The 27,083-nt window shown below is 39.2% G+C and overlaps 1 protein-coding gene across 1 annotated transcript in view; it reads right to left on the bottom strand.

Annotated features, from left to right (window-relative positions):
- The window catches only part of LOC121954762 (pro-neuregulin-3, membrane-bound isoform), a 429,094-nt gene that overhangs the window by 12,025 nt on the left and 389,986 nt on the right, over positions 1-27,083 (bottom strand). The window contains exons 5-6 of the mRNA XM_042502457.1: positions 18,148-18,250; positions 11,764-11,881 (exon numbers count right to left, since the gene is read on the bottom strand). Coding sequence (XP_042358391.1) covers positions 11,764-11,881; positions 18,148-18,250 — 221 coding nt within the window. The remainder of the gene's footprint in view (positions 1-11,763; positions 11,882-18,147; positions 18,251-27,083) is intronic.

The following is a 27,083-nucleotide window of genomic DNA, read 5'->3' as shown; positions in this document are numbered from 1 at the left end:
TCTGTTGGTGTGTTTACAGCAGTAATTTAGCCACAAAAACATTGTTTTTTTTACCAAGTAATCACAGCATTCAAGCTGGGATTGTGTGCCAACAAAAAATGGGTATTTTAAGCACAAACATGATCTCTTCCCAAACATAACCAAGTGATTTTTTTTGTGCCCAAACATAACCACATGTTAACCACAGCACTGTTGGATGTAAAGTTTCATCAGATCCGTGACATAATAATGCACCAATGTGACTTATTAGTGGTTTGCAGGAAAGGACAACATTAATTTTGGTGATTAGTTTATATTTATATATTAATAATAGCTTTTTAATTATCGTTTAATTTAACAAAGCACCTGTTTTTAATGGGAAGTTGCAGGTTGACTGCTAGTCACTCACAGTGTAGCCCCCAGTGGTTCCTAACCTGGAGGTGTGAGCCACCGAAAAGGTGTGAGATGTTTCATGGAATAGAACGGATTAAAAAATTTCATCACTTTATAAAATGTGGATTGTTCTACATTCCAGGTTTCTTAAAATGATTCAAAAGCAACAATTTGAGCAGAAAAAAAACACTTAGGCTGAAGTGACTTACAGCAAACCTGTGTTTAAGGATTGCTATAAGAAAGCACAAGCCAAAAAGTTTGAATTTCACTCAAGACAGAGAAACAGTAGTTCCCAGACTGTTGCAATTGCAAAACAATGATAGTTACACAACTTCAAATCCTGCAAACACTTTATCCAAGAACTGAGGACTTTATCTCACACCCTTAAATCATTAAAACATCATATTGAACATTGCCGTTGTGTTAACAGCCTACACACATGCATACATACATGCTCAGCATTTGCATATCAACCAAACCCATGTCTCATCATCAAATAGGGCAGAAATGCCATGAAATTAATCATTAATTAGAGCTTTCAAAGCACGGATTCATCTCAGTGCAAAAGTTGATCAGGAAATCTATTCAATTAAGCTCTCAGTGCTTCTTTGTACAGTGGAATATCAGAAAAAAGATAAAACGGAAATCTTAAAACCAGACAGAGATGGATAATTAAGTATCATAACAACAGCATATATGTATAAGGAAAGACATCCTTTTTAGATTATACATCAGTGTCTAAATCTTGCAATACATACCATCATTTGACTTGTAATAAGTAACTTTGCTAACTTCTGTATTTTGAATTAAAAGTCTATAAGTCACTTTGGTAATTTCTGAGCAGATTTATCACATCCTGCATTTAGTCAGAAAATAGCTTTTTTGTTAAAACTGCTGTATATCGTTCTCTTTATTGCCTTCCATCCTCTTTGAATCTCATCCACAATGATCCTCCGTTTGTCCCTCTCTCCTCCCCTCTCTCCGTCATGATAGTTCGTCTAAATGAGCACTACTGTGACACTGCGAGTCCCAGGTCCTCCCTTTTTAACTCTCTTCATGTTTGTCCCCATCTCTGGAGAGACAAATACGCCATGAAACAAAACACTTTGTTCTGCGCTTCACAATACAGTTGGCAAGGCAGATTCACTCGGTTACACAGCGGCAAAGATCCGCTGTGAACTCAGAAGAACGTAGGGCAACACAAGAAAGTGTTTTAGGCTTTAAACTTTAAACACCTTAAAGATGTAAGGCGAGTGGTGCTAGTTTGATTTCTTTCTACTACACAAACCTATCTGTGCTTTGCATCTATCCAGCAGTGACAGTTTTCTCTCCTCAGCATTTTCTCGCCGTCGTCTAGACAGTAACCGCTCGACTTTTGCAACACGAGGTAAGAGAGACACCTATTTCTGTGCACAAAGTACTTTTTATGTCTTTAGACAAAGTTCTGCGTTTTCCGTCTGACTAACAAGGTTGTCACAGACACAGTCCCTTTGAGGACTCGCTGCAGGACACCAGCCTCATTAGCGTCACATATGCTGCTTTGCTGATGTGACCGCTCAGACGTTTGAAGGCTGATTTGAACTTATAGAACCATGACACACTTTATTTCTCGTCTTAAATGTATACTGTATATAGACCTCATAATACCTCCGCTGAAGCAGAGATGGAGATGATTACAAGGCGGGTTCATTAGGAACTCTGTGTGAGTGACTGTGTTATACTTTTGCCCTCACAAATCTGACGCTGGTTTTCCTCAGACAGACGCAGGAGACGAACCTGCAGAGTGCCTCGTGTTCAAACAGAGTTCATCCTGTCATGAGGTAGATTCAGTCCACGCTGCGCTGGCAAAGCCAACTTTGAATTTCACTCTGAAAGACTGCAGCTTTATTGATATTTCAGGGGGAATTACAATGTTGTTGTTATTCTGAACTGTAATCATCTTTGGGGAATGACAAAAATGTTGCTGAAGGCAGTTTCTGGTTTGCCTCACAGAGGTGCCGCACTGTTTGACTGTCTCAACATGTGACACAATTTTTCTGACAGTGCTAATCATATTTCCCAAAACAATACTGGAAAGGCTCTGACTGGCTCATAGTATAACTTTGTGTTTTTTTTGTATAAGATGAAATGAAACATGCCTCTTTTTTCTTAACCATTTCAAATCACATCCGGGTCATATTGTGCATGTACGTATTTAACAATATATGCGGAAAAAAAAATGTATTCTACCATTAAATATCAAATCACATTTTTCATTTGTAAAACAAATTCTGATTTATGCCGATTTATGTCCTCCAAAAAAACAAAAAAAAACCTTTTTGACAGTGCTGTACCACCCCGTCATCAATGCATTGGTTATACTGTAAGCTAAAAAAATAATTCAAATATACAGTATTTGAGCCATCAAACCTCCCTGCTGCACCTTTTTATGTCAATAAACTGTCTCTCATCTGTGCTCCCTCTCTGGTGTCCGACACCATGCACATCCTGCTGCTAACTGATACAGAAGCTTCCAGCAACCAGTAACTCATTTCTCAGCCTGTGATTAAACAGAAAATACAGAGTTTTTAAGTGGGTCATTAAGCTAGCAACTCAAAAAAGTGGGTGATGATTATTCAAACAGAGACGGATCTGTTAATGCTCGCATGTGCTGATCATTTATTCATGTTAAAGTAGAAATGAATGGCAGTATAATCAGCCCTGCGAGACGCAACTGAAGGAATCTCCAAGTTCACTGACTTAACAATGCTTTGCTTTTACAGTTACGGAGGGAAAAAAAAGTCTTGTGTTTAATTTATTTATTCGTTGTAGAATATATACACAGCTCCAGCTCAAAGTGCCTCAAATCTATTAAATCTGACACTGTGTGGTTCAGGTTCCTTTTGTTTCAGCTTAAAAATAGATCTAGGCTTCGGAAAGACTGCTCAAGGAAAAGAGCGGGAACTGTGTGGATGTGTCATGCAGCAATACTGACTGTTTATAGAGGTCATCAATATAAATGTAATGTTTTCTCGCATCGCTGCAGGCAAAGATCTCTGCTCTCTGGCTCCATAAATGCATGCAAATATAACAGGCAAAAGTAATCATTGCTTTGACAGGGACTTCATGCCGAGTCTGGACAGTTGTGGTGCAAAGGGGGCATGTAATGATGTATATTAAAGGATATACGCATTTATGTATGTGTGTACGTACCATAATGGATGTTTTAATCTCTGAGATAGCATGCACCATATGCCTCTGGCACTGAGGTTTTTCTTAACACTGACAGACTATCCGGAGGGAGCCAGGAGATGATTTTTATGATTTGTGCAAAGATGCTGCCATCAATAATAGCTTTATAGCATTATAAACACACACACACACACACACACACACACACACACGGGGCGAAACACACACTGATCTCAGATCACGGCTTAGCAGAAAAGCTCAGGATAGTCTCGTTCATGATGGAGACAGAGCCGTTTCAATTATGCGGCAATGACAGACGGACTTGGCGAAACACCTGTGGAATACGTGATAAGGTGTTAAAACCAGATTGACAGAGAAAGATCGGCTCACTCGGAGCTGCTCTTCACTTCACTGCTTAATCAAATATTTCTAACAAAGGGCCCTGCGGTGCTAATCAGGCCAGCTCATTTTCTGTAACAGGCCACTGCTGGATAGTTCTGCTGCCTTTGTCATGACCTACCCGATTATATGGGATGTACATGTGCTCAAATGCAACCCAAATCCCTCCTAAACTTAGAATGAAAACATTAAATTGGGATTTAATTATAGCGGAGACATGAAATTAAATGTGACAAATAGTGAAAGAGAATGGTCATGCAGCGACAGCCTGCTGTGTATGACACACTTGTCTGAGTGCATGCCTCCCAAAACAAACCACCACTGACCCCGAGTTTGCTGCTCTGTTTTCAGAAATTTGGGTAATTGATTGCCTGCAGACAGAAATCAATGTGACTCTGGATGCGTAGGCATAAAATAAACAAATGCAATTCATTTGCATGTAAGTTCCCCCAAAGGCTGTGGGAGAAATTAAATAAATAAAACAAGATTTAAAAGCAACATTTATACGCTAAAGATCAGCCTTGTTTTTCCTCAACAATACATTCTGTAGAGCCGGTAAACAATGATCCGTAATTCATGAGCCACTGATGATAGAGCAATTAGTGCAACAAGAGCCAAAGGATTACATTTAAATAGTCTTCTATTATGTTTAGGTATAATGTGATTTTTTTCATTGTTTATTCAGTTGTATATAATTGCACTGTATTATATTTCAGTGTTTCTATTTGGGGCAGAAGAAAATAATCATACATATGCAATATAATACAAATCTGCCATGCTTCTACAATAGTCTAAAACAAACAAATCAAACAGTGTCGCCAGTATTTTAACACTTTCACCAAAAGCCACATCGCTGAGAGTGATGGAAAAACACTAATTCTTTTAAGGTCAAACTGCTTTATTCAGTGTTTTTACCAATTTAAATCACAGAGTTTGTCTGTTTTGGTGAGGAAGAGACCCCTGTGGATAAAATGGCTCTGGCTAAAAACTCCTAAAAGTTATCAGAGAAAAAAAAAGGGTGAACATTAACAGGTGCTCGGCTTGTGGCCTGTCAGCAACAAAACACTGATTTGTAATTTGGAACTGTTTTATTCAGTGTGTTTACTGGTTTCATTTACCTGGTCTGTTTTTTTGCTGACCATGACTGTGAATGCAAATGATTGTGTTATTTAGTCAAAATCTTCCTGTTTCAAAGAATGCTCCTGAATGACTAGTGTGTTAGCACTTTGCTAACCAGTTAGCTCAAGAACCACTCTTGCAGTCGTGTCGACATCACAAAGCTGCTTTTGCGGTGAACATCGCTTTACGCATAAGCAGTGTTTAATGCAAATCTCAACATGTAGATGAGGAAAGAGGTGATAGTGAATTGTCCGCCTCTTTTTCAGCTGTTTATTTGGCCAATAATGACTTAGCAAACAGACATGAAAAGGTGTTTTTGTATTTAGTGCAGTTTTAGTTGGATAAAGATCAGTGTGTGTGGTGTAACAGAGCCCTTTTGTTCTGAGGCAGCAGTGAGCCTCTGTGTCACTCAGGTGAATGAGACACAGCCTAAGATGAGTCCAATCAGCCAAACTCCTACACCTGTGTAGGTCTGCACAGGCTGCAGACACTTGTATAATCAGTGTGGAAGGGAGAGCAAGGTGACACCACAAACAAAAGTGAAACTTTCTCTCCATTTATTCTTCCTTTTTACTTGTTTTTCCCTTAAAATGCTTATGTTTATTGGAAAAGCTCATATTCACAGGCAGAGCTGTGCAACTTTATTTTAAAACAAGGCTTATTAAGATTTTGGCTCAAGTCAATTTTAAGTAAAACAGTCAAGGTTGGGTTCAGGCAAAAAACATTTTCATGCATTTTGCACAAGTTTCATGTCTTCTCTACATTCTCTGTGAATAAACACACATGCTGTAGGTGATGCAGTTTAGCTATGTTTAAACTTGCTGCACATATCATAATTAAAACAAAAGAATATGACCTATTTTACATCCATGATTAGCTGAATATGTAATATAATATGTGTGTTTATATAAAGGGAACTGAAGCAAAAAACAAAACATAAATAAAACACTGATGTGTAGGAAGATTTTGGCCTTGAGTTACAAATACAGTAAAGGCATAAAGTGAACTTTAATCAATTTAGGGTCGTGGATCAAAAAGCATGACAACGTACGCGGGTTTAGATTTTATGTTCTGAGTAAAAGGAGGCCTGAATGAACATGTTGATATATATATTTCAGAATGTTTAACTTGAACCCGCTCTGGCTTGTCAAACTATAACGTCTGTAAAACTCAAAAAGAAGCATGAAAGCCACAGTGCGATTTCTCCGAAAGTGCAAAAAAGATATCACAAAGCTGAAGTGATGAAGTGCAGTGACCCGTTTGAAGTCTGAATGGAGCTTCGAGCTGAAAGAAGAAGTTTTAAGAGCAGTCGGTTTGAACATTCCTCCTATCGACACCCGTAACAAGAAAAGTAGAAAAAAAGATTTAAAAAATACTAACAATATGAAAATGGAAAAAAAAACAGCAATATTGTCCTGAAGGAGATAAACACTAGAATGTTTATATTTATAAGAACAGCACTTGTAATCATTAAGTGACAACAAATTAAGGTCAAATGATAATGAGTAAGAAGAACATTGGTGTAATTGGTTAACCCTTTGAAACCCAGATTGACATCACTTATGTGTTACTTTCTTCTGAAAACATGGGAAAATGTGGCAAATGAGTAACTTGGCAAGAACTGTCTTACAAATTGCATGAAATTACTAGAATTGGAAAATAATGAAAAAGATAGAGCAAAATGTCCCCCAAACTATGTTTATAATTGGCATAATTATATATTTAAAGTTATTTTTACAGAACTTTTTTTGGTATTTTTTTTTCTTTTCTTTTCTTTTCTTTTCTTTTCTTTTCTTTTCTTTTCTTTTCTTTTCTTTTTTTTCCCTTTTCAAGCTAATTATTGGGTCATTTGTTCCTAAGTGGCTCACTGCCTCTTCCTCATGTTTAAAAAAAAAGCCAATTGGCTGAGGGTTAATGGGCCTCCTTCTTATCAATAACTGATTTGTTGTCCTTTGATGTTTCAGTTTCCAGGTTGATAAATATTCGTCCCTCTATTTGCATGTACTTTGTGTGCACAAATAGCCATTATTTTATTGGTCTGCTGTTTGTAAGTGCATGTTAAAGAAGATGTATTATTCTCATTTACTGTAACATTTAGGTTTAAATTGAAATGTTTTATGATGAACATTACTTCTAATGGTTGCACATTAAAAGATCTAAATCCATGTAGAAGGTTGGATCGCTGCCATTCCCTTGATCTCGATCTCGGGAAGCCGGTTTGTTTGTCCTTGGCTGAGCTCTCAGCTTGAGGGTAATATGAGGTGGCACACCTGACATGCCGTCTTCACAAACTCCAGATTTTACAGATTACTTTCAAACTGCGGTTAGCGCCGTCTCCAAGCTACATTTTATCTGAACCCTTTGTGAACTGAAACTCAGGAACCTGGGGCGAAAACGCCTTTATGTTTTAGAGTCTATAAACTCAAGATTGAAGTGGACAGGGCCTGTGCAGTCCTGCTGCGTTCAGACAACATTACTTCTTTGACCCGTCGATTCAAGCGAGGCATTGAAACATTTAGGCAAAATATTATTACCTTATCGCCTGCACTTTATGGTGACCAGCCTGAAATATTAACTCTGTGTGAAAGCACATGATTTAAAGTAATAGTAAAAAAAAAAAATAAACAAAGTGATATAGACCATGACAGTGGAACATCACAGTGTTTCACTTAAATATAGCTGCAGGGAGTGCTGAAGGGATGACTTTTTTCAACATCACCCGCTTCCCTCAACAAAAAGCCAATAGGATTTTTATGATTAAATTTTGTATAGTTGTGGAAAATAAACTCTGTTGCAAAAAAAAGTTTATGATACTTTCATGTTTTATTCAGCAAAATAATCCTCACAAATGAACACCATTTTTATGTTTTTTGAATTGCCAGAAGTAAAAAGCTAAAAAAGGCTATAAACAAACTGCACCACGGTCGCATGACTTTCAATATCGCCACCACAACGAGGCTGTAAAACTGTTCGACATTCTTCAGTCTCATTTACTCATCTGTCAGCAGCCGCCCTTAAGACATGTTAAAGCTTCAAACTTCACAAGTGGGGTAACTGAAATGTTTTATGTCACAGAACAAAACTTTAAGGTCTTTTCAGCTTGTGTTATCCGCACACCTTATTTAAGACATCTAACGAAAAACCCGCTGACTTTGTGCTAAATAGTGTAGTTGAAACATAGTTAAAGTATCTGCTGTATCTGTAACATACGCTAACACGTCTTCCTGTGATTGGGTTGCGTTGTCAGTAGCACTCAGAACTTGTCAAATAGATCCGCTTTGTCAATGCTTTCTACGTACGAGCGTGACACCAAAAGCCAACTTCCACGACCACGTGCTGGCGTCAGATTAGACTTGGACAGAACGGCTGGGGTTGTTATCATACGCTGGCGGACAGCTGGATGGCACCGGGAGTGTCCACATGCAAAGTGCATGGGTGGTGTCACTTGAGAACGTGGCTGGATGGAACCGGTCAAAGTCAGGTAATAATGCTGCTGGTGACCGTGCAAAAAAAGGGGTGTGAGTGTGTTTATACGGCAGGTGGGTGGGGAGGTGGATGGGTCCCACAAACAACTGACTTACGTGCAGGAGTCCGGAGTTTCCTACCTGACTACCCAACTGTACTTTTTTTCTATACTGTATCATTTGTTGCCTAATCCTAACTATAGTAACTACAGTGCTTTATCCCACTATGTGCATTTGTTGACGTCACCGTAACGGCATCATGGAGCGTAAACAGCTAATGCGGAAGGATACCTAAAATGTCACAGGTAGACGCAGAAGGTCACTGACAGAGCGGCGGCTTGTGACGACTTCGGAGTGAGAATGTGATGGTATTACACAGAAAACGAACGGTGGTCCCTGGTGTCACTTTGCTCTCCCTCTGACTTTCTACCACGCTTTACGAACGTCCTCAGTATTAACTTATAAGCTTTTTTTTTTTATCAAATTACCAATGCGGATGTTTTCCTTCAGAGGACAGTCTAGTTTTAGCTCTCACACTGATGGGCCCCATGAAGCCCAATTCAGCATATCAGGCCAAGGACTGACTGTCAGCTGTATCATCCACTGCCTTTGTGAATTGTAATTATCTCTACTTCATGCAAACTGGGTCTCATACACAAGATACTCATTTCTGTGCTGCTCCCACACAGTGATTTGTCAACCTTGTCTATGTTAATGTGTTTATGATGGATTGGGGGCCTCTGGTGTTCACAGTACACCTTCTTTGCTTCATTGTACATTTAAATTACACCCTTGGAGGAAACACACAATTTATCCAATAAAGCTTCATGTCAAACCTGTGTAGATTACGTAGGTAACTTATATAATAAACATGTAAAAACGGTTAAAGCTAATTTATGCCCAGTGGTGCACTAATGCATACATACAATCCCCCAAGGCGATGGAAGATGTGGATTTGACTGACGTTCAAATTAATGTAATGTTTTCCATGCCAACTCCTCCGAAATGCACATCTGGGAGACACGCGGTGACAAAGAGCGCTGAGAGGATGATGAATGACATCGCTAGCCAGCGCCGAGCTCCCAAACCACTGAACGATTGCTCACTCAAAGACCTGTGAGCCTGATGCAAGTGGCCAGGTGGAGACGCGGAGACACACTGATTCATACAAAGCTAAAAGCTGCAGGGGGGTGATGAACTCAGTGATAGATGCTAATCCTCTGAGGTGTAATATGTCGACTGTAAGTGTCTGATTTGTGATCATCTCTGCGGGGGCACTTCTACTGGATCAAATTTCGAATGTTTAAACGTTGTGAATTTGTGCTAATGGCACCACACTGCAACAAACTGGTGTAAAAATACAACCAAATTCTAACAGTGAAGTACAGTTTTGTCAAAACGCAGTAAAAAACTGTACATTTTTCTACTTTTTGGAGCCAATATTACTACTTTTAACTTCACATTATATTGTAGAATACTGTAATAAATTTAGTGGTAATATACTGTTGATGTAATCTAATGTATTGACACTGTAAAAAAAATATTTTCAATAATGAAGATGTATTATTCAGCAGAAATAAACACCAGTTTATAGACTAATCAACTAATGTAAAAATTCTACCAGTTATGTACTTGTTTTTCCCCAAAATACAGTAATATAGAAACTTTATTAGGGAAAAAACTACTGCTGTAAAAATATGGAATACTTTAATAATTATGCACATTTTTTTTTTAAATACATAAAAAAAAACACAGCGAATCTGTATTTCAACGTATTTTAAGAGCACTGGAAAAAGCATCCCTTGAAACTTGTTCTTGTTTTTAGTATTTTTAATCTGCTTCTACTTGACACTTCCACTTAAAAGTTGTCTGCGCTGTGTTGATATATCTGTCTCTGTAGCTAATTATTATATTGCATGTACTGTATTGATAAATCTGTCTGAATGTAACAGGTCACACTTTAAAAAGAGACCCCGTGTCTCAATGAGAAGACCTGTATAAATAAAGGTTAAACATATTAAAACAAATAAATCATGATCCTTTTAAGAACCATGTCTACTGCAGAATAGTGTAATAAGTGTAACTTTAGTACAATGAGTAATTTAAGTGATATAATAAGTCATTTATGATATTGACACTGTAAAATAACAGTAGGATGCTGGAAACTACAGCTGCCAATAATTGTACATGCGTTTAAGTTTGTTACAGTACCTGTATTGAATGTAGAAAAGCTTAAATTAATAAAGGCTGCTGTTTTTAATTTTTTTTTTAGAAGTGCTGTGTCTTTATGTTTATAGAAGCAACTGAATATGGTCTCTGAGAAGATAAATATTAACTCACACTCATTTTTGTCCTTCTGATTCTTAACCACAACAAGTTCAAGTTAATGTCATCCAAGTTACACACACAAACACACACACACACACACGTTTATAAAGCCAGTCTGAAAAGAAATGGAACGGGAGCACGCTGAGTTCACATTTTAATACTGTTTTCAAGATGGAGCTACAAGTATTGGTGTCCTTCACCAGAAGCAGTGGGCGATTTGTTAATTTTTCAGTCAATGATTTCAATGATTCATTGCTGTATAAAATATTTTATTTTCTGTGCCCTCAGTTCAGACTTGAGTGGGCATGTTTGCTCAAATAATACTCTCTGCTTTGTCTCGTAGTGGCACTTCACACTGCTGTTTTTAAAAAATAAATTACCATGGTTTCCAAACGAAGGATGTCATGGTTTTCAACTCGCCGTGGAAAGAATAAACACGTGTCTGTTCTTGATTAAAATCTCAGTTTTTAATGTCTTTAGAACTTGCCACGTGAAATTACTTTTTTCCGATTTACATATTTCTCTGACTGTTGTCTTATATTTTGTCTCTTCCCTGTGTGTGTGTGTGTTTCACTCACTGTGGTAATAATGCTTTTACACAGAGTTTATTGGCTGAGTGGCATCATGTGAGATGATTTAATGCGTGTAATTAGTCTGTGAGTTTACTAAACCAGTGCTACAAATGCTGTACCAGTTCATATACCGGAATTAAATAAATCTCAATAATTTATCAGTTATATGTCTACACCCAAACCCAGGTGATTGAGAGGGGTTACAGGCAAGAAGGCTACATTTTAGTCATTTTGCTAACATAGGGGATGGTGTCCACCCTCAATTTGCCTACATACTAGAAAGGAGTAACAAGTTTTAAGACAGTCAAAAAAGATGGAGGAAAAACTGCAGTAGTTACCTCGTGCATTTGCAGGTTGGTGTTTGAGGCCCTCATCTTGGCATCCAGGGCGTTAGCGGTGTAGTTTTTCAAACTGCGACTCTCCTTCAGGTGGGCCTGGATCTTCTCCCTGCGCCTCCTGAAGAGAAAAAAAAGGAGTGGAATTTATTTCAGGAGTCCTTTGACCAAATTAATTGTGCAGGTTTCATCCCAACCAATCAGAACCAATAGATTATCAAGTGGTGTTGTGGTAGCATTGGCTGTGAGTTGCCAACATACAGTCTTTAATCTTCGTCAGTTTCATTCACATAAGAGGCCACATCCATCTTTCTTTAACATTACATCAAGCTCTCCAAATTACTTTTACTCAAACAAATTCTGAGTTCCTCTGTGTCGTAATTATTTTCTGCAACCAACCTTCCCACCAAATCCTGCCTGCAACTAATCTATAATTATGCTCTTATTAATTCACAACAGAGGCCTTGGGACTGTTGCTGCGCTTTTATTTCAGAGAGGAATGACACGGATGCACAATATAGTAAATGTACTTCAACATTAGATTAGTCCGGCCCTCACAAACAGTAAAGAATATGAAAGGAAGCTAAAACCAGGACAGATTATTTCTCAAAGTGGTAACGATGACATAAGAAGGATTTAAAAGTTTCGTTTGTAAGATATAAAGCATTTATTTGCAGCATTAGAATTGTAAATGGTCAAGCACATTGTCATTCTTAAGCTGTCAAATACTGCTGCTTTTGCAGTGCTTTCAGCGTAAGATCCCGACACCAAAAGCCACCTTTCATCTCTGCATGATACCCTGCTGGTCGGCATCAGCTAAGAACGCTGCCAGACAGAACCTCTGGCTCTGTTATTATACGCTCTATTATACACCCCTGCACGGCCACATGGCCACTGTTGTAGCAGCATGATACACGGACAGGCGGTGGCACCTGTCAAGCCTAGACATAACTACATACAGCGTCATCCCACTATGTAGGGGTCCACTGCAAAGCAGCAAAATGTAAAGACTTGGGATGAAAACATGTTGCACCCTCACAAAACAATTGAGAACATGAAAGAAAGCCAATAGCAGGCCCGATTATCTCAAAAAGTGGTCAGCAATGATATAGGAATGATATAAATGTGTTGTTTTTTAAAATTAAGGGATCCTTTATCTGCATCAGTAGATACGTGAATGGACACAAATAAAGCCCTCTGTCTGTACTCTGGGTTCAAATTGTTCTTGTTTGTGCCATATTTTGACTGTAGGAGATGACAAAGATATTTTTAAAAAAGGCAGAGTGGAAGAAATAGGTTAAATGCAGTGGAACGAACACTCTGATCACATGTTATAATGTATTTAATCCCCTCACAGACCACCGTCATCCACAATGACGCCTCCGTTAAAAGGTGCATTAGATGCGATCAGCTGTCTGAGGCCAGCTGGCTCCAACAGTGATAACATAGTGTTCAGAAACTTCACTTATACAGTTTAGCCACAGTAAAAGACAAGAATTAAGGACAGATTACTTTTAATGTTCTATTTTTACATTATTACACTCAAAGAGCATATGGATCTTTAATCTTCTCTGCTTTTCTAAATACCCAAAGTATATCATGAAGGACACTGCAAAGCATCTGCAGGATTTTTTCCCATAATTTTTCAGACTCATCCACCAAAGAATCAGAGGCCAAGGAGAATTGCATTTCACCAGCGTCCTGCCCTCGAGGACACAAGAGAAGAAGAAAGTGAGCTATTGAGCAGAGAAGCTTTCTATCTACACCTCTTATTCTGTCCTCCCTCAGCAGTCATAAAGAAGACTCCAGTTTGTGTGATGTACCTTGACTCCTCTTAATAAATTCTGCTAAGATGTTCTGAGTCATTCCTCAGATGTGTTTTTATTATTGAATGCTTTGTAAAAATTCATTGCAAAGGCACTGAAGGACTGAAATCATTGACGGGAAAACTAATTAGTTTGACCCTGATCCCATAAAAACGCAGACCTGACTCATGAAAAGAGGTCTAGAGATAATTGAGGGTTGTATTCAGATTTTTTCAAATTCACCTGAAAGGAGCTCGTCTGGTTTGTTTTTCTGACCAGTGTACATTAGAGAACGTTTTCTTTGTCATTACGACACTAGTTACTAAAGTCTGTGCATCCACACTGACTGCACTAAACCATTTAATCACAACTTCATTCTGTGGAGGCGGAGGTACGCCCGTTATCAGATCGAGCCGATGAAGCCTCTACAGTTTCCGTCTCTGAGATTCTCCGCTGAATGACAGCGATGTAATGCAGTGTTTACAAACAGCCTCATGCTACGCTCCTATCCACCTCCACCTCTGTGGCACTTTAATGATATTTTCTCAGAGGAGGCCTGTGACATTTTGTACACGCTGCTTTTTGAAAAGCGTTCACTTAATATAAAAAGTCCATTATCTCCTTTAAAGCTTTAGCACAATCTGGTTGTTTATTTGATGCTTCGGTTCCCTCTTTATGATAAAAGCGTGTGATTGTGTTGTAAGAAAATAGAATCAAAGTTGTATGAATGATGTCAGTAACCTCCAACATCACCAACTTTTTTTTTTACCTGTATTTCAATTGCTACAACGCCAGCTACATTTGATCAGAGGAACTTGTTTTACTGTTATTTATGAATTTAACTCCATCCATGTCCATGTCTGAAAATGCTAAAGTCCGAAAAAGGTTCCTATAAGGTTCCACAGACTAGTAATGTATTTTTATACCTTTAGACGTTTTGACTGCTGACCTGACACGTCACAACAACATCATGTGACTCTTCTGAGGAAGACTGCAAGAAGATGGCAGTTGAAACAAGGTATAAACACACCTAAATAGTCTGTTAATAAGAAAAGAATTAGCCTAATAAGACTAAAAACACATGATCATTCATGTACACTAGGTATGAGTTTGCCGATGTAAACAGCTAGCAGATTATCTACTCTGTAGTTGTGTTGCTTAATAACACAAAATAATATGTAGATGACGAAAAGTAAGACAGCAGATTCCTTTGCTGAAGTAAAGTAAGTATAAGGTGGTGAGGATGGCGGTGGTTGCCATGTGCTTTTGTTGACATCCCGGCGTTGGCTGCTGCATCCCGGAACTTCAACAGCAGACGGAGGAGGAAACCTAAAACGTAATATGTAGACATGAGAGTCCACGGGAAAAGTGATGATTTATGACAACTATGCTGCAACCAATGCCGGGATGTCAACAAAAGCACATGGTTAGGAATAAGCTGCAAAGGCACGGGTGTTTTGGTTTAGGCAACAAGAGCAGGTCATTAAGTTAGAGAAAAAACATCATGGTTTTGGCTTTACATTTACGTTGGGAGGGAGAGTGAATACCTGACTCCTGGGTGAATCATATTGCCACAAAAGATGGCTTTGGTGTTGGTACCTTATGCCGAAATCACTGACAAAGCGGCAGTATTTGATGACTTCCGATTGAAAATGGGTCGGAGTGTCTGTATCACTTTCAGAGGTCTCCATTTCCACCATGGATGTATAATGAGACCTGGATAAAGCTGTGGAGGTGGGACCCCTTTCATTCCTATGAGAGTTGCTCAGTGGTGCATGAAGCCAAAATGGTTCAACTGGCGCATGTAAAATTACAGGGATGATCGGCTCCTGCTCTGTGCAGCTCATAGAGCAGACACACTAGAGACTTCTGAGATGACTACTTCTGTTAAGTGCTCTGTTAACTTGAACGAGGATAAAAACCCTCAATTGTGCGGCTCCTCTAGAACCTCCAACGGTTATCTGACAAAATTTCTTTAAATGGACATACTCTGTGATTTCCTGGGGCTGTCATGCTCAAAAATGTGTCCATTGATTTACAGATGTCTCTTTTGCCATGTTAGTCTTTTGGAAAAAGTGGTTTCAAAGCCTGGCATACTTCCTGGGGACCTGGTTTCCCCCATCCAGGCTAAAGCACATCCCTGCCGTTTTCAAACGTGGTCAGCAGAGATTTGAAAAGTCTCTGTTTAAGGGGTTCCAAAATGCAGGGGGAGTGTGGATGCTAGGTGTTAACCTAGCACTTGTTATGCATTTTAAAATGAAAAAGTTTTAGTGTGGATGAAGCCTAAAGCTGGAGATACACTACACAACTTTCACAATCCTAAAAAAATCTGAAAAGACTGGGAGTATACACTAATTGACTGGCTTTTGCAGATTTTTCTTTTAAAAACTCTTGTTTTTACTTTTATTCATATTAATTATTAATTATCTTTTCCTCTTGTAATGGTCTAATTTCAGTATAATTATTGAATTTTAACATTTTCCATCAGTTCTGACTCATGTCTTTGTATCTTTTATTGTTTTATTTTTCATCTTAATTATCATTTTCTGAGTTGTTATTTTATATTTTTAATGGATTTGTTTCGTTTTAATGATCAGTAGACAGCTTTGTTTTGTGTCTGCAACTCTACTACGTCAAATTTTATGCACCACCATGTGCTTCCACCTGGCATAAAATGTGCAATATAAATAAAGTTTTGCTTGCTTAAGTTGCCTTATCTGCATATTTAGGATCATTGTCTTCTTTCTGTGTCCTAAAATTGCAGCACTATGTATAAAAACAGCTATGAGTTACCAAACATGGATGTGTGTTTCAACACTTGCTGCTAAAAGCCAGCACTTTAACCTCATTTTAAATGTCGTCGGACAGACAAAAGGGAGAAAATGTGTCACTCTCCAAATACATTCAGACTGCACTGCATGCTGCCCTTTAAAGAGCAATGATGGCAGCATGAGGAGAGGAATCATTTGTCTCTCACTTAGCTGTATTTTCATCTGGCTGTCTTTTTGTCTGAAAAAAACCTTTGACTTATATCTTTATTCAGGTCACTGAGATTTGCGTGAACACTTCCTCCTGATCTGTGTACATCTTCTCCATTGAACAAGCTAGTTTCCTGACTCAATTACGGATTCATTGAAAGCGCCTGTCCATCACGCCTTTATCCGATTATGTTGTTGTCAGGCTGCTCACTCACTCACATCGGTATATTACAGAGGGAAGCCTATGGAATTACAGTGCTATCTATCACAGCCCGCTCCACGGTCCATTCACCCCAAATGACAGACTGCCGTTACACACCGGATGTTTGACCCATCCTGTTGAGAATTTATCCCAAAAGGCAGGCTATGCAAAGTTCCCGCGGCCTGGAGTCGATGTGAGCCATTCATATGCCAATTAAAGTGCAAACACAGGGCATGCACTGCAGAAATATGCAGATCGGGAGAGAAGGACAGAAAGAGCGAGGGAGCAGGAGCCACATGGATGACCTTTGGGTTAAAACAGGCTATGAATATGTGTGTGCACATAATGAGATTTACAAATCGTTGCAAATACCCGGTCTGGGACTTTGTTCAAGATGTTTGATGCCTCAACATGTTCCATCGGCCTTCACTTAATTAACAAAATGTCTCATTGGGCATTTTGTCTGCCCACACCCAACTGGGCTTATTACCAAATACTGTAACACTTTGCCTTCTTTAGGACTTATGGCAGATTCGGCTGTAAATATTATCATCAAAGTAATTTTGAAAGTTTGAAAATCACGAAAGAAACTTTGAGTTCAAACGGAAGCAAGAAAACCGATGGCTGGGATGAAATTACATGTCACCGCAGCTAATTTACCTGCCAACATATTCATGAGAAAATTCCACGTGTCACATTTGTGCATGGCTGGAAAAATGGATTCCATCTAACAGTTTGGCGAAAATGTCCAATTACAGTCTGTGAACTCTGTGTGTGTGTGTGTGTGTGTGTTTCGCTGTTGTTGTGTCAAAGTCTGTTTGCATAACAATTTGTGTTTCCCCCTTACCTTAACCTTCACCCAAACATAGCCCCGACCCAAAAACCAGTCATCTCTTTGACACGTTAACAACACCTGAGATGTCAGTAGTAATTTCTTATTGCGCAGGGAAAGTGTGTGCACAGCTGCAGCAAGAAATGTGGAGAAAATAATTCACTGTGTTGCTTGAGGGTTTGTTTAAAACTTATCTGCTTGTCTGATTGATTTAATTTGATCCTGTTCTCATCCCAACTCGTCGAATACCGCCACTTTAAACTGCTACCGTCCAGAGTATATCACGCCACCTTCATGGTGGCGTGATATACTCTGGAGTCTCTTTGCATCTGCAGAATTTGACGAGTTGGGTTTCTGCTGCCTGGTGTGTATCATACTGCCACGAAATCACTGGTAAAGCGCTGTTTTTTGATGAGCTGGGATTAAGAACAGGCTGGCAGACTGCATGAAACTGGAACTTTCATTTAAATAATTATACTCTGAATATCAGCAAAATCTGCAAACAGAACTGTTCAGTTTTGGAAAAAAAAGTATATCTCTATGAACGTGCTTGTGTGGTTATTCTCTCACTTGTTGCGGCAGTAGAGGGCCATGCACAGCGTTCCCAGGAGGCTGATGGCCATGGCGATGGACGTGATTGACAGCACCTGTCTCTTGTACACTTCTTTGCTCTCTGCGGGGACACAAAACAAAGGAAGACATCACATTAAAGTTTGAACAACACACTGGAAATAAAGTCAATCATGCACATATCTGAGAGACACAAAGGAAGAAAAAGAAAAGGAGGAAGAGAAGTGTGTGTGCATAAATGAGATCCGAGATCCCACAGTCAGTATTCACTGAGAGGGAGTTAATATTAAATTAATACGGTACAGAAAAATTTCACCATAACACAAAATTAAACACGGTTTTGAGGTTTGTTCTTACCCACTTTTAATTTCTAACATCGTTGTTTACAGCACCCAAACAGCCATTTCAAATCATCAAACAGCCAGTAGCAGTGCAACGGCTCTCTGGGGCTTTTTTTTTTTTTTTTTTTGGATCTGCCTTGCAGATTCTTTCCTGTATAAGTGTAATTACTTTTGTGATAAATAAACCAAATTAAAATAAAATAACAACTCGAAACAAATTAACAATGCACAAACACTTTTTTTTTCTCCAACTCTCCAGCAACACCTGCTATTCTTAGTTACAGCGCAGCCTTTCAGCTCATTGTATCAGCTTCACAACATCGAGTAATGGTCCAACAGACGCTGACTGCTTTTGAAATGGATGCCACATGTAATGGAGCTTGAATACATAGAGACAAGAAGAGTTATGGCGTCGACGGACGCCATTAGTGGAGAAAAATGGAAGCTGTCTTGTTTGCTGCGAACAAGTAAATCATAGTTGCCTTCAGATACATTAATAGGCGATCAATCAAGTTTTATTTAGCGAGGCTCAGACCTTGGAAAAGCACGAAGATGACACAAGGTGTTGGGGTTTTATATTGAGGTGATTGAGACAAATTTTTACTGCAGATGGGTTTGAATGGCCACTTCAGTACAAAAAAGATAAAGTTCTTTACAGCTGCTTCCTCGGCACGTAGGCTCAGAAAATCACTGCCGGGAGCTGCAGAGTGCAACCTTTTCTGCTACAGAGCAGCACAACTGCAGCCACTGCGTCTTGCTCAAGGGCATCCTGACAGCAGCCGGCGAGGGAGAGTGTTACTAATTCACAACTGCATCAAGATTTTTAAGCCTGTCTGGGAATTCAAACCAGGGGTCTTTCTGCAGAGGCTTACTGCTGTAGCCTTTAAGCTACTGATGCCCACACCGATATTATAACCGATCATACATGCAGTACGTCACACATAATCCCCTAAATAACAGATGTCACAGAGTCTATTAGTGAGTTGTCGGTGCATCTTTTCCCCTCCTCCGTGCCCCTGTTTCTCTCCCTCCATCTATGGCTAAGTTATGTTTGGGGCCGGCGTTGTTTTGATGCCGCTAATCAGCCTGAGTCATCACATTGGCTCATTGGCTATAATTATATCATTAGAGGGAGCTGGGGGCCGTCCTACGGGAGCACACTGAGGTCGGCTGCAGTGAAGGCGGAGAGACAGACCGAGAGAGGGATGGATAAACAAGAGATGAAGAGGAATGAGATAAGGATGTTATGGGATGTTTTATTTCCTGTTGCAGATTTTTGTGTAAATTCTGAGTGTTAGTTGACACTTCTGTGACACCGTTGCCCGTTGTTAATTTTAAAAAAAGTATGATAAAGGTGTAGAATGAAACATAGCACTTTCTATCTTCACTGACATTCTGTAAGAGTCATCACATTTCACTCTTTTTACTTTATGTCGTATTTAACATCCCCCTTTATTAATTTAACATCTGAGAAACTGATCACTCCTTAAAGGATTACTCTAGCAATTTATTATCGCTCTTCCATAAAGTTGGGGGCACTCAAGAGTCAGAATAATAAAATGAGGTCAAAATCAAAGCAGAAGAGGCCAAAATATCCTAAATTTTAATTTATCTCACTAGCTCACGCTCTAAAAACATTTCCCGTAATGCAACCTCAAACATTATTTCATTAGACCCTTCCTGCCTGATAAGTTCCTATATCCTCCAAACTTCCTGTCCCACGTTTTTTAAGACCTCCGGCCCAATTAGAGATAACCCAAACCCACTAGGGTTAATTTCTCAGACTTAAAGAGGCTCTCTCAGAGCCACACAAGCCAAAATCTGCAAAGGGTCATTTCTGAGCCTTTAAAAGTAGTTTTATGGAATAATGTTAAATTAAAAGCTTTTTTGTTACAATTTCAACCTGATAGTGACAAAGAAAGAGTGCTCGCTGTGGATTGGACATGTCTGTCTGACATCCCATTTGTCTGATAACAGTATCAGTGCTGATAATGATGCCGTGGATCAGAGCGGACTGTCCTCCCAAGAAAAATGACAGCAGGAGTTGTTTCAGCAAACGCCCAAAACTGCATTTGTCTTCTATCCTGAAGGCCACTTTTACACAGCAGACTGCTGGTTGCTTTCTTTTCTCCACCGACAGTAAATGTACATTTATTTAGAACTATGACCTGAAATTTTCTCTGTATTGTATGTCATTTGTAAGTCATCTTAACTCGAACCCCACAATCTGTCCTGAACCCTAAACAAGTACATTTTGCTCCTAAACCTTAACACTTGTGTGTCAGATTAGACTTTTCTTTTTTTGACAGTGATTTGCATGAAGGCATCGACAAATGATGCTGATAGAGGCGTCAGATCCGAACACTCTCATATGTCTGCAGTTCTGGCAACTCAATCACCAGAATGAATGTTGGCATTGTACATGTCTAAAAACCACTGATACATTACATTTTCACGTCATCATGTCACAGACACATTGAAGCTTCAACACTGTGGTGAACACTTGGTTGGTTTAAGGCATAAATGGTTATAGTTAACCCTTTAAAGACTGAGCAAACTGGCTCTCTTTGGAAGAAGTAATATAATTTTCCAGCCTTCTTATAATTATTCTATCTTAAAAAACAAACAAACAAACACACAAACAAACAAACAAACGAAATATTTTCAGGGCATTTTCCATTCCCAGTTCCATGCTATTTGTGGGACACCTCTTGCCAAGCTGCTTATCGTGTTTTTTTTTTCTCCAATTTTCTCAGGTTTCAAAGGTTTGAATGCATGTGAAAGGTGTTTAAATGCAGCCCCCCCAGAGCTTTCAGCTGCTCTGCTCCCCAACTCTGAAACTCACTCCCACCGGACATCCGAAACATCTTCAAATCTAGACTCAAAACTCACTTTCTTCAAGATTTTATACTCTCTGTAATTGCCTTGTTCCATTTTATAGAGTGTAGCTTTTATCTGTTGTTTTATTGTATTTGTTTTATCTTTGTAGTGTCCTTGGGTGTTGAGAAAGGCGCTTATAAATAAAATGTATTATTATTATTAATATTCTGGAATGGGGTCACTAAAAAACACATTTGGTGGCTAAAAAGTTGCAGGAAGACATCGCAATCTGTTATGTTTTTGGTCTCAAACACTGGTCTGCACCTGTCTGCAGGTTTACAGTGTTTTGTGACATGCCATCCACCATCGCCTCCGCCTCATGATTAAGCCAGTTTACTTTAAAAAATAAACGCTGTTATATCTTATGAAACATACAAATGTTACATATCAGTGGACTGCGGAAATATACCATAACAACATTCTTTTCTGGCAACTTGGCAACTTTCAATGTTGACTTTTAAGCTACATTTTTTTTTTAGCTTTTTCTTTTTTTTTTTTTTTTTTAAAGTTTTGTTTTACAGACTTGTATCAGAGTGGTGCTCTAATGTTAGGGGGAGGTGATGGAGGAAAGGATTGGAGGCCAGGTGTAGATATAAAGTTTTCATCCACATATTTTGAAGTGCTATTTTTTTGTGTGTCAAAAAAGGGAAAAAAAGTGTTTTTATGGTTGGCTGAAGTGGAAAAGGTCCCACATTGACATTTTGAACCAAAGGCGACAGAAACAGATTTTTCAAAAGAAAAAGTGATGCATTTATATTGAAAATAAAACAGGACTAAAAAAAACCCATCAAAAATCAGTCTAACTTGTAAATGATTTCATCTCGCCCTGTTTGGGGCGAACTGGTCTGAATGAGAGCGTCATGTGTTGGCATGTGCAAAGAAGTTCAGAGTTCAGAAGTTCAGTCTGTCACATACAGTCAGACTTGCATCTTATATATGCAGCATGTTTGGTATGCGGCCAGTCAGAAATATGTGGCCAAGGTCAAGCAGCCTCCCTCCCACGTCCTTGTTTGGACTCACCAACTGTATGCACAAACACACTCTCTTGATGTGAATAAATCATACGGCTCGAGAGAGGGAAAGCATGTTCATGTTCCATCTGTGGGGCCGTAAGGTCATATCTTCTATTTATTTCCACTTGAAACCTCCAGTTCTGCCCCGCAGAGCTCCGCTGCTCGTTTATTTACAGTAACATTATAGAACAATATGATTAATATTTTACAGTGGAGCTGGGAGCAGCGGCAGCAGTACAGAGGTGTTTCTATGATGTCCGTGCAGGCTTGTGATCATATACATTCAGAGTGTGTTTACAGCAGCCGTACAGGTGAGCCGGCTGGAAAGCGAGAAATCAATAAGTGACTTATATCCAATAAAGATTAAAGCCTTTAGCCTTTATTGCCATTAGTGTGCTGTTTATGACTTATATTGCTTGATATAATACCTGGACACGTAAATATAGTACCTGCTGAAGTGCTGAAACGACACATGATCTTATCCTTGACTGTATCTAATCTATAAATCACTCATGAGCAAAGAAATGTCTCTTTCTGACAGGAGAGCTACATTCATCCATGCGTTAAAGTATGTTAGGCGGTGCGAAAGTAATCAGTACAAAGGTACTGCAGCGAGTTTATACGAGTCTGATATGCCGAAGAATGTTAGAAAAAACTATGGGGACCTCATTATTTTGTGTAGCTACATGTTTTACACAGAAATGTGTGGCCCAGAAAGCTAAAGGTAAAGTCATTCGTGTGGTCACAAGATGTGTGTGTTGTTTCATAGTAATAATAATTTTACAGATTTTTAGTACGCCCTGCAGTTTGCCACGTCAGACTTCTCCCGTGTAGAAGCAAGTAAGGTTTAAGTCTTTGAATCCTGAGCAAGTTGGCTTGATTTCTGTCAGCAGTTATGAGTTCCAAGTTTTTAAAAGTGTTTTAAAAGGAAATTACACCAATTTCCTCAGGTTTCAAAGGTTTGAATGTAAGTTAGTAAGCTAATGTTGGTTCAGGTTTTAAAGGCTGAACTGACCCTATCAAGCACACAAAGAACAAAAGTTGACACAAACACGTGAAAACAATGACAGCATAGTCAGATAGTTGGTGACGGCACACACACACACACATAAACAGAGGTGACTAAAGTTTGGCAAAAGGCTGACAAGCACGTTGACTCTGAGCCCTGGCGAAAGGGCTTTAGCCTGCACCGTGGGGTTCATGACATATAAACGTTAAAAAAGGGCCCAAAAATGCTCGTGGCAGCGCTCCGGCACGCACATTTCCATCTCTGACATCAGTTTGTGATCTCAGTCTGACATAGTTCCAGTAGGTTTTATGCTCTTGAACGTCATCCAAATTTTTTAAAATCCAAGCATTTTCAGGATATGTTATTTCTTACCCTTATTGAGCTGTGCCAAGTTTGTGAGTCATTCAAGGATTTTTATCTATTGTTTCTGACATATGGACGAGTCAGACTGCTGGCAAGCACCGACACTATCAAGGTCTGTTGCAGATATTAGGTTAAGGTTTATTAAATTGTGTTGCATTTGTACAATTATGAATTAAGCTGCTGCCTCCAGTTTGAGGGCAGTAAAATTTAATGTTTAGTGGCAGCACATTGGAATTGGTACAAGTCTGACATGGTGGCAGAATTTGGATGAATGATGGCAAAGGAGCTAAAAGGTCAGATTTGGCTGACTGCAACACAAACAGTCACAGAGGCATAAACACCGGTGATAGCTAAACCTTAATCACAGCTAAGCATAATGCAATTTCAGATCAATAACGTTTCAAGTTCTGTTAAGATTTGCAGCCTCCAGACGGATCAAATATCAACCTTAGAGCAGCTCACTCCTGCTTCGAAATAAAAGCCGCAGAACAACAAAGTAATAATAATGAAGTAGTTAAGTTAATTTCCATTAGATTCAGAACTCATAAATTACATGTGCAATTAATACAATTTCCAATAAGTAATTTGTAGCTTTTGCAGACCCTCCAGGCTGTCATTTCATCCAGCAAAAATAAACTACAATTTCCTTCTTGCAGTTGTCTGTGAAAACATGGATGTTTCACACACGTCTTTCCCCGATCTACACAATCAGCATAGTTTCAAGGTGAACACTCGAGATTCATGCCACCCTGTAAGTATCTGACCAGATGTCTCCCCCTCTGTTCCTGACATTGAGTTATGAACTATAAAGTGTTTTTGCATAACGGGTCCAAGTTAACGTTTGTGCCAGATTAAAAAAAAAATCCTTTGAGATGTTCTTGATTTATCATGTACAAATGTAGGAGACAGAAGAAACCACAGTGACCTTGAGACCAAGTGGACGTTTGTGCCAAATTTAACGAATTTCCTTACAAGCTGTTCTTGAGATATCCTGTTCAAAAGAATAAGGCAAAGTAGGTCACAGTGACCTTTATGTAAAACCACCAAAATCTAATCAATTTGTCAGTGTCCCAAAAAAGACAAAAAGGACCTCAAAGAAACACAGAATATCCCCTAGGAGACACAAAATGTTCACAAAGAGACACAAACCATCAAAAACATGCACGACGACAACAAAGAGATGCAGAAATGGAACATTTTTTCCGTTTTAATGTCGAGCCATTCTTATCAGAATGTGGCCTGAATTTGTTACTTTTGGCGCTCTCAATCTAGAATCTTATAATTCATAAATATAACATTAAAGGCAAAACTGCACTACAACTGGATTAAAAAGAAAAAAACTGAACTGGATTTGGGGAATACCAGTGTGCATTCCAAAAATGGGGACCAATACCAGCTCTGCTCTGCATGTTATATCTGTGCCAAAGGCTGCTGATATTGACGGGAATGTTTGAATGAGAGGAATGACATAACAAGTGTGAGGAGAGATGAGAGGATGCAGACAGAGAGGCACAGGATTCTCCAATGACTGCCTCCCGGCTCTGACCAGCAGCCTTTTCATGGGCCGGCGTGCAGACTGCTGATGGCAGATAAAACCTGTATTTATGCAGTTTTGCCTTGCTGCAGTAAGCATGCTCTCTTGGCTGTTCATGGCCCTTTCCTCTATTACTCGAATGGCTTTATTCGCCCATTTACATACTGAATATATTTAAGCGACTGAGGATATTGTTTCTGCTGGTAAATTTCTCTGTTTCTTTCTTTCTTACACATTCTCCCCTCCACCTACAGCGTGTTTACAGTGCTGCTGCTTGGTCTCCCAGGGTTTCTGGTCTTTTGAGGTCATTGAAACACAAGGGACATCAAGCCTTTGCTGTCTCGGCCACTGGGCTGTGCAACCACCTTCTTTCTGTAATATTAAGACTGCTCTGACAATTGAAGCTTGAAAAGACGTACCAATTTTTCAGTTTTGAGACATGTAGAATTACCTTTTTAAGTCCCAGTATGAGCTACATGTCTGCGTTATTTATCCTTACACTTGTGATTTTTAACCTTGCCATGAAAACTATACAGCACTGTGCTCATTTTGTGTTGTTTTGTGCCTTATAAATAATGCAGCTCCACATTTTAAACAATGTATACTGTAACCCAGGGTCAATTTTCAGGCCAATGACCTCTCAGCTGAAAGCAAGAGGGACCCCCTATATTGTATAAAACTGCATTGCATATTAAACTCAGGAGTTGGAGATTGTCAGGTAGAGGGCCATAAAAGTCTCAGGCTGCGGTTCTGATTTGCCTTTTACATCGGTCAGAGAGGAAAGACCCAAGAATCTTTTTTTATTAACTGCAACCAGGTGACAATGATAAAGTTAATCTCTTATATTTTTCTAAAAATATGTAAAAAATATTTTTTTAATTAAAATTTTGTCAGAATTGGTGCACAAGATCTCTAGACCTAGACAAGTAGCTACTGTTATACACCTGTTATTCTACTGTGTGTACAGAAAGTGCTGCGTTCTTTGTTTCTGGCAGCTGTACTGTCAGTTTTTTTGAGAGAAGCAAAGCTGCACCTCCAGGAATTCAAACCTCATTGACAGAAAATCTCAGGAAAATAAAAAGAACAGAAATTGTGATGCTGTTTGATTGAAAAGCGATCTCAGAGAAGACACCAGAGTGATTGCTGCTTCTCACTCTGCATTACGTCTGTCGGTCTTTCTTCCCTCTTGTTACTCATCTCCTTTCTCTTTCCTGACATTGAGCAGAGCGGGCCTAATACTTTGCAGTCACAACGTGTTTCAGTCTCTAAGTTGTCAAAGTCGAGCAAAGCGAAATAAAAACTTTTTCACTATTACTTCACCATCACTGCTGCCGAGATGTACTGTGTATGTCCTATAGAAAACACGCAAACACAAATGTGCCCACCAGCCTCAATTCATCTCTGCTCTAGTTTGCTTCCCTCCAGCAAACACACCTTAAACCCCTGTGGGTTGAAATTGAAAATCAACATGACTTAAAATCCATTCCCTCCCCAAAAATAGCTCCCTGTAACACTTTGCTCCAACATTGATTTACAACCAGGTGGAACATCTTGCAGTCAGAGCTCAGTGATCTCTGATGGAAAGGAAATATTGATGCCCACATGACTGACTGACTAGATACAGTGAAATTTTCTCCCCTTTTTTTGCCAAGCAATATAAAAAATGTACAAAGAGGAAGGCAGGAGCCAAAAAGTCTGAATATATTTTCTGTTTTATTAAGCCTTGGGTGGGTGATGGTCTGGGTGGAGAGATCTCAACCTTCACACACTTCTTTTCTAATTTTAACCTGAGAAAC

The sequence above is a fragment of the Plectropomus leopardus genome, chromosome 15 (assembly GCF_008729295.1).
Source record: "Plectropomus leopardus isolate mb chromosome 15, YSFRI_Pleo_2.0, whole genome shotgun sequence".
Classification (NCBI taxonomy): domain Eukaryota; kingdom Metazoa; phylum Chordata; class Actinopteri; order Perciformes; family Serranidae; genus Plectropomus; species Plectropomus leopardus.
This window is presented reverse-complemented; position numbering and strand designations above follow the sequence as displayed.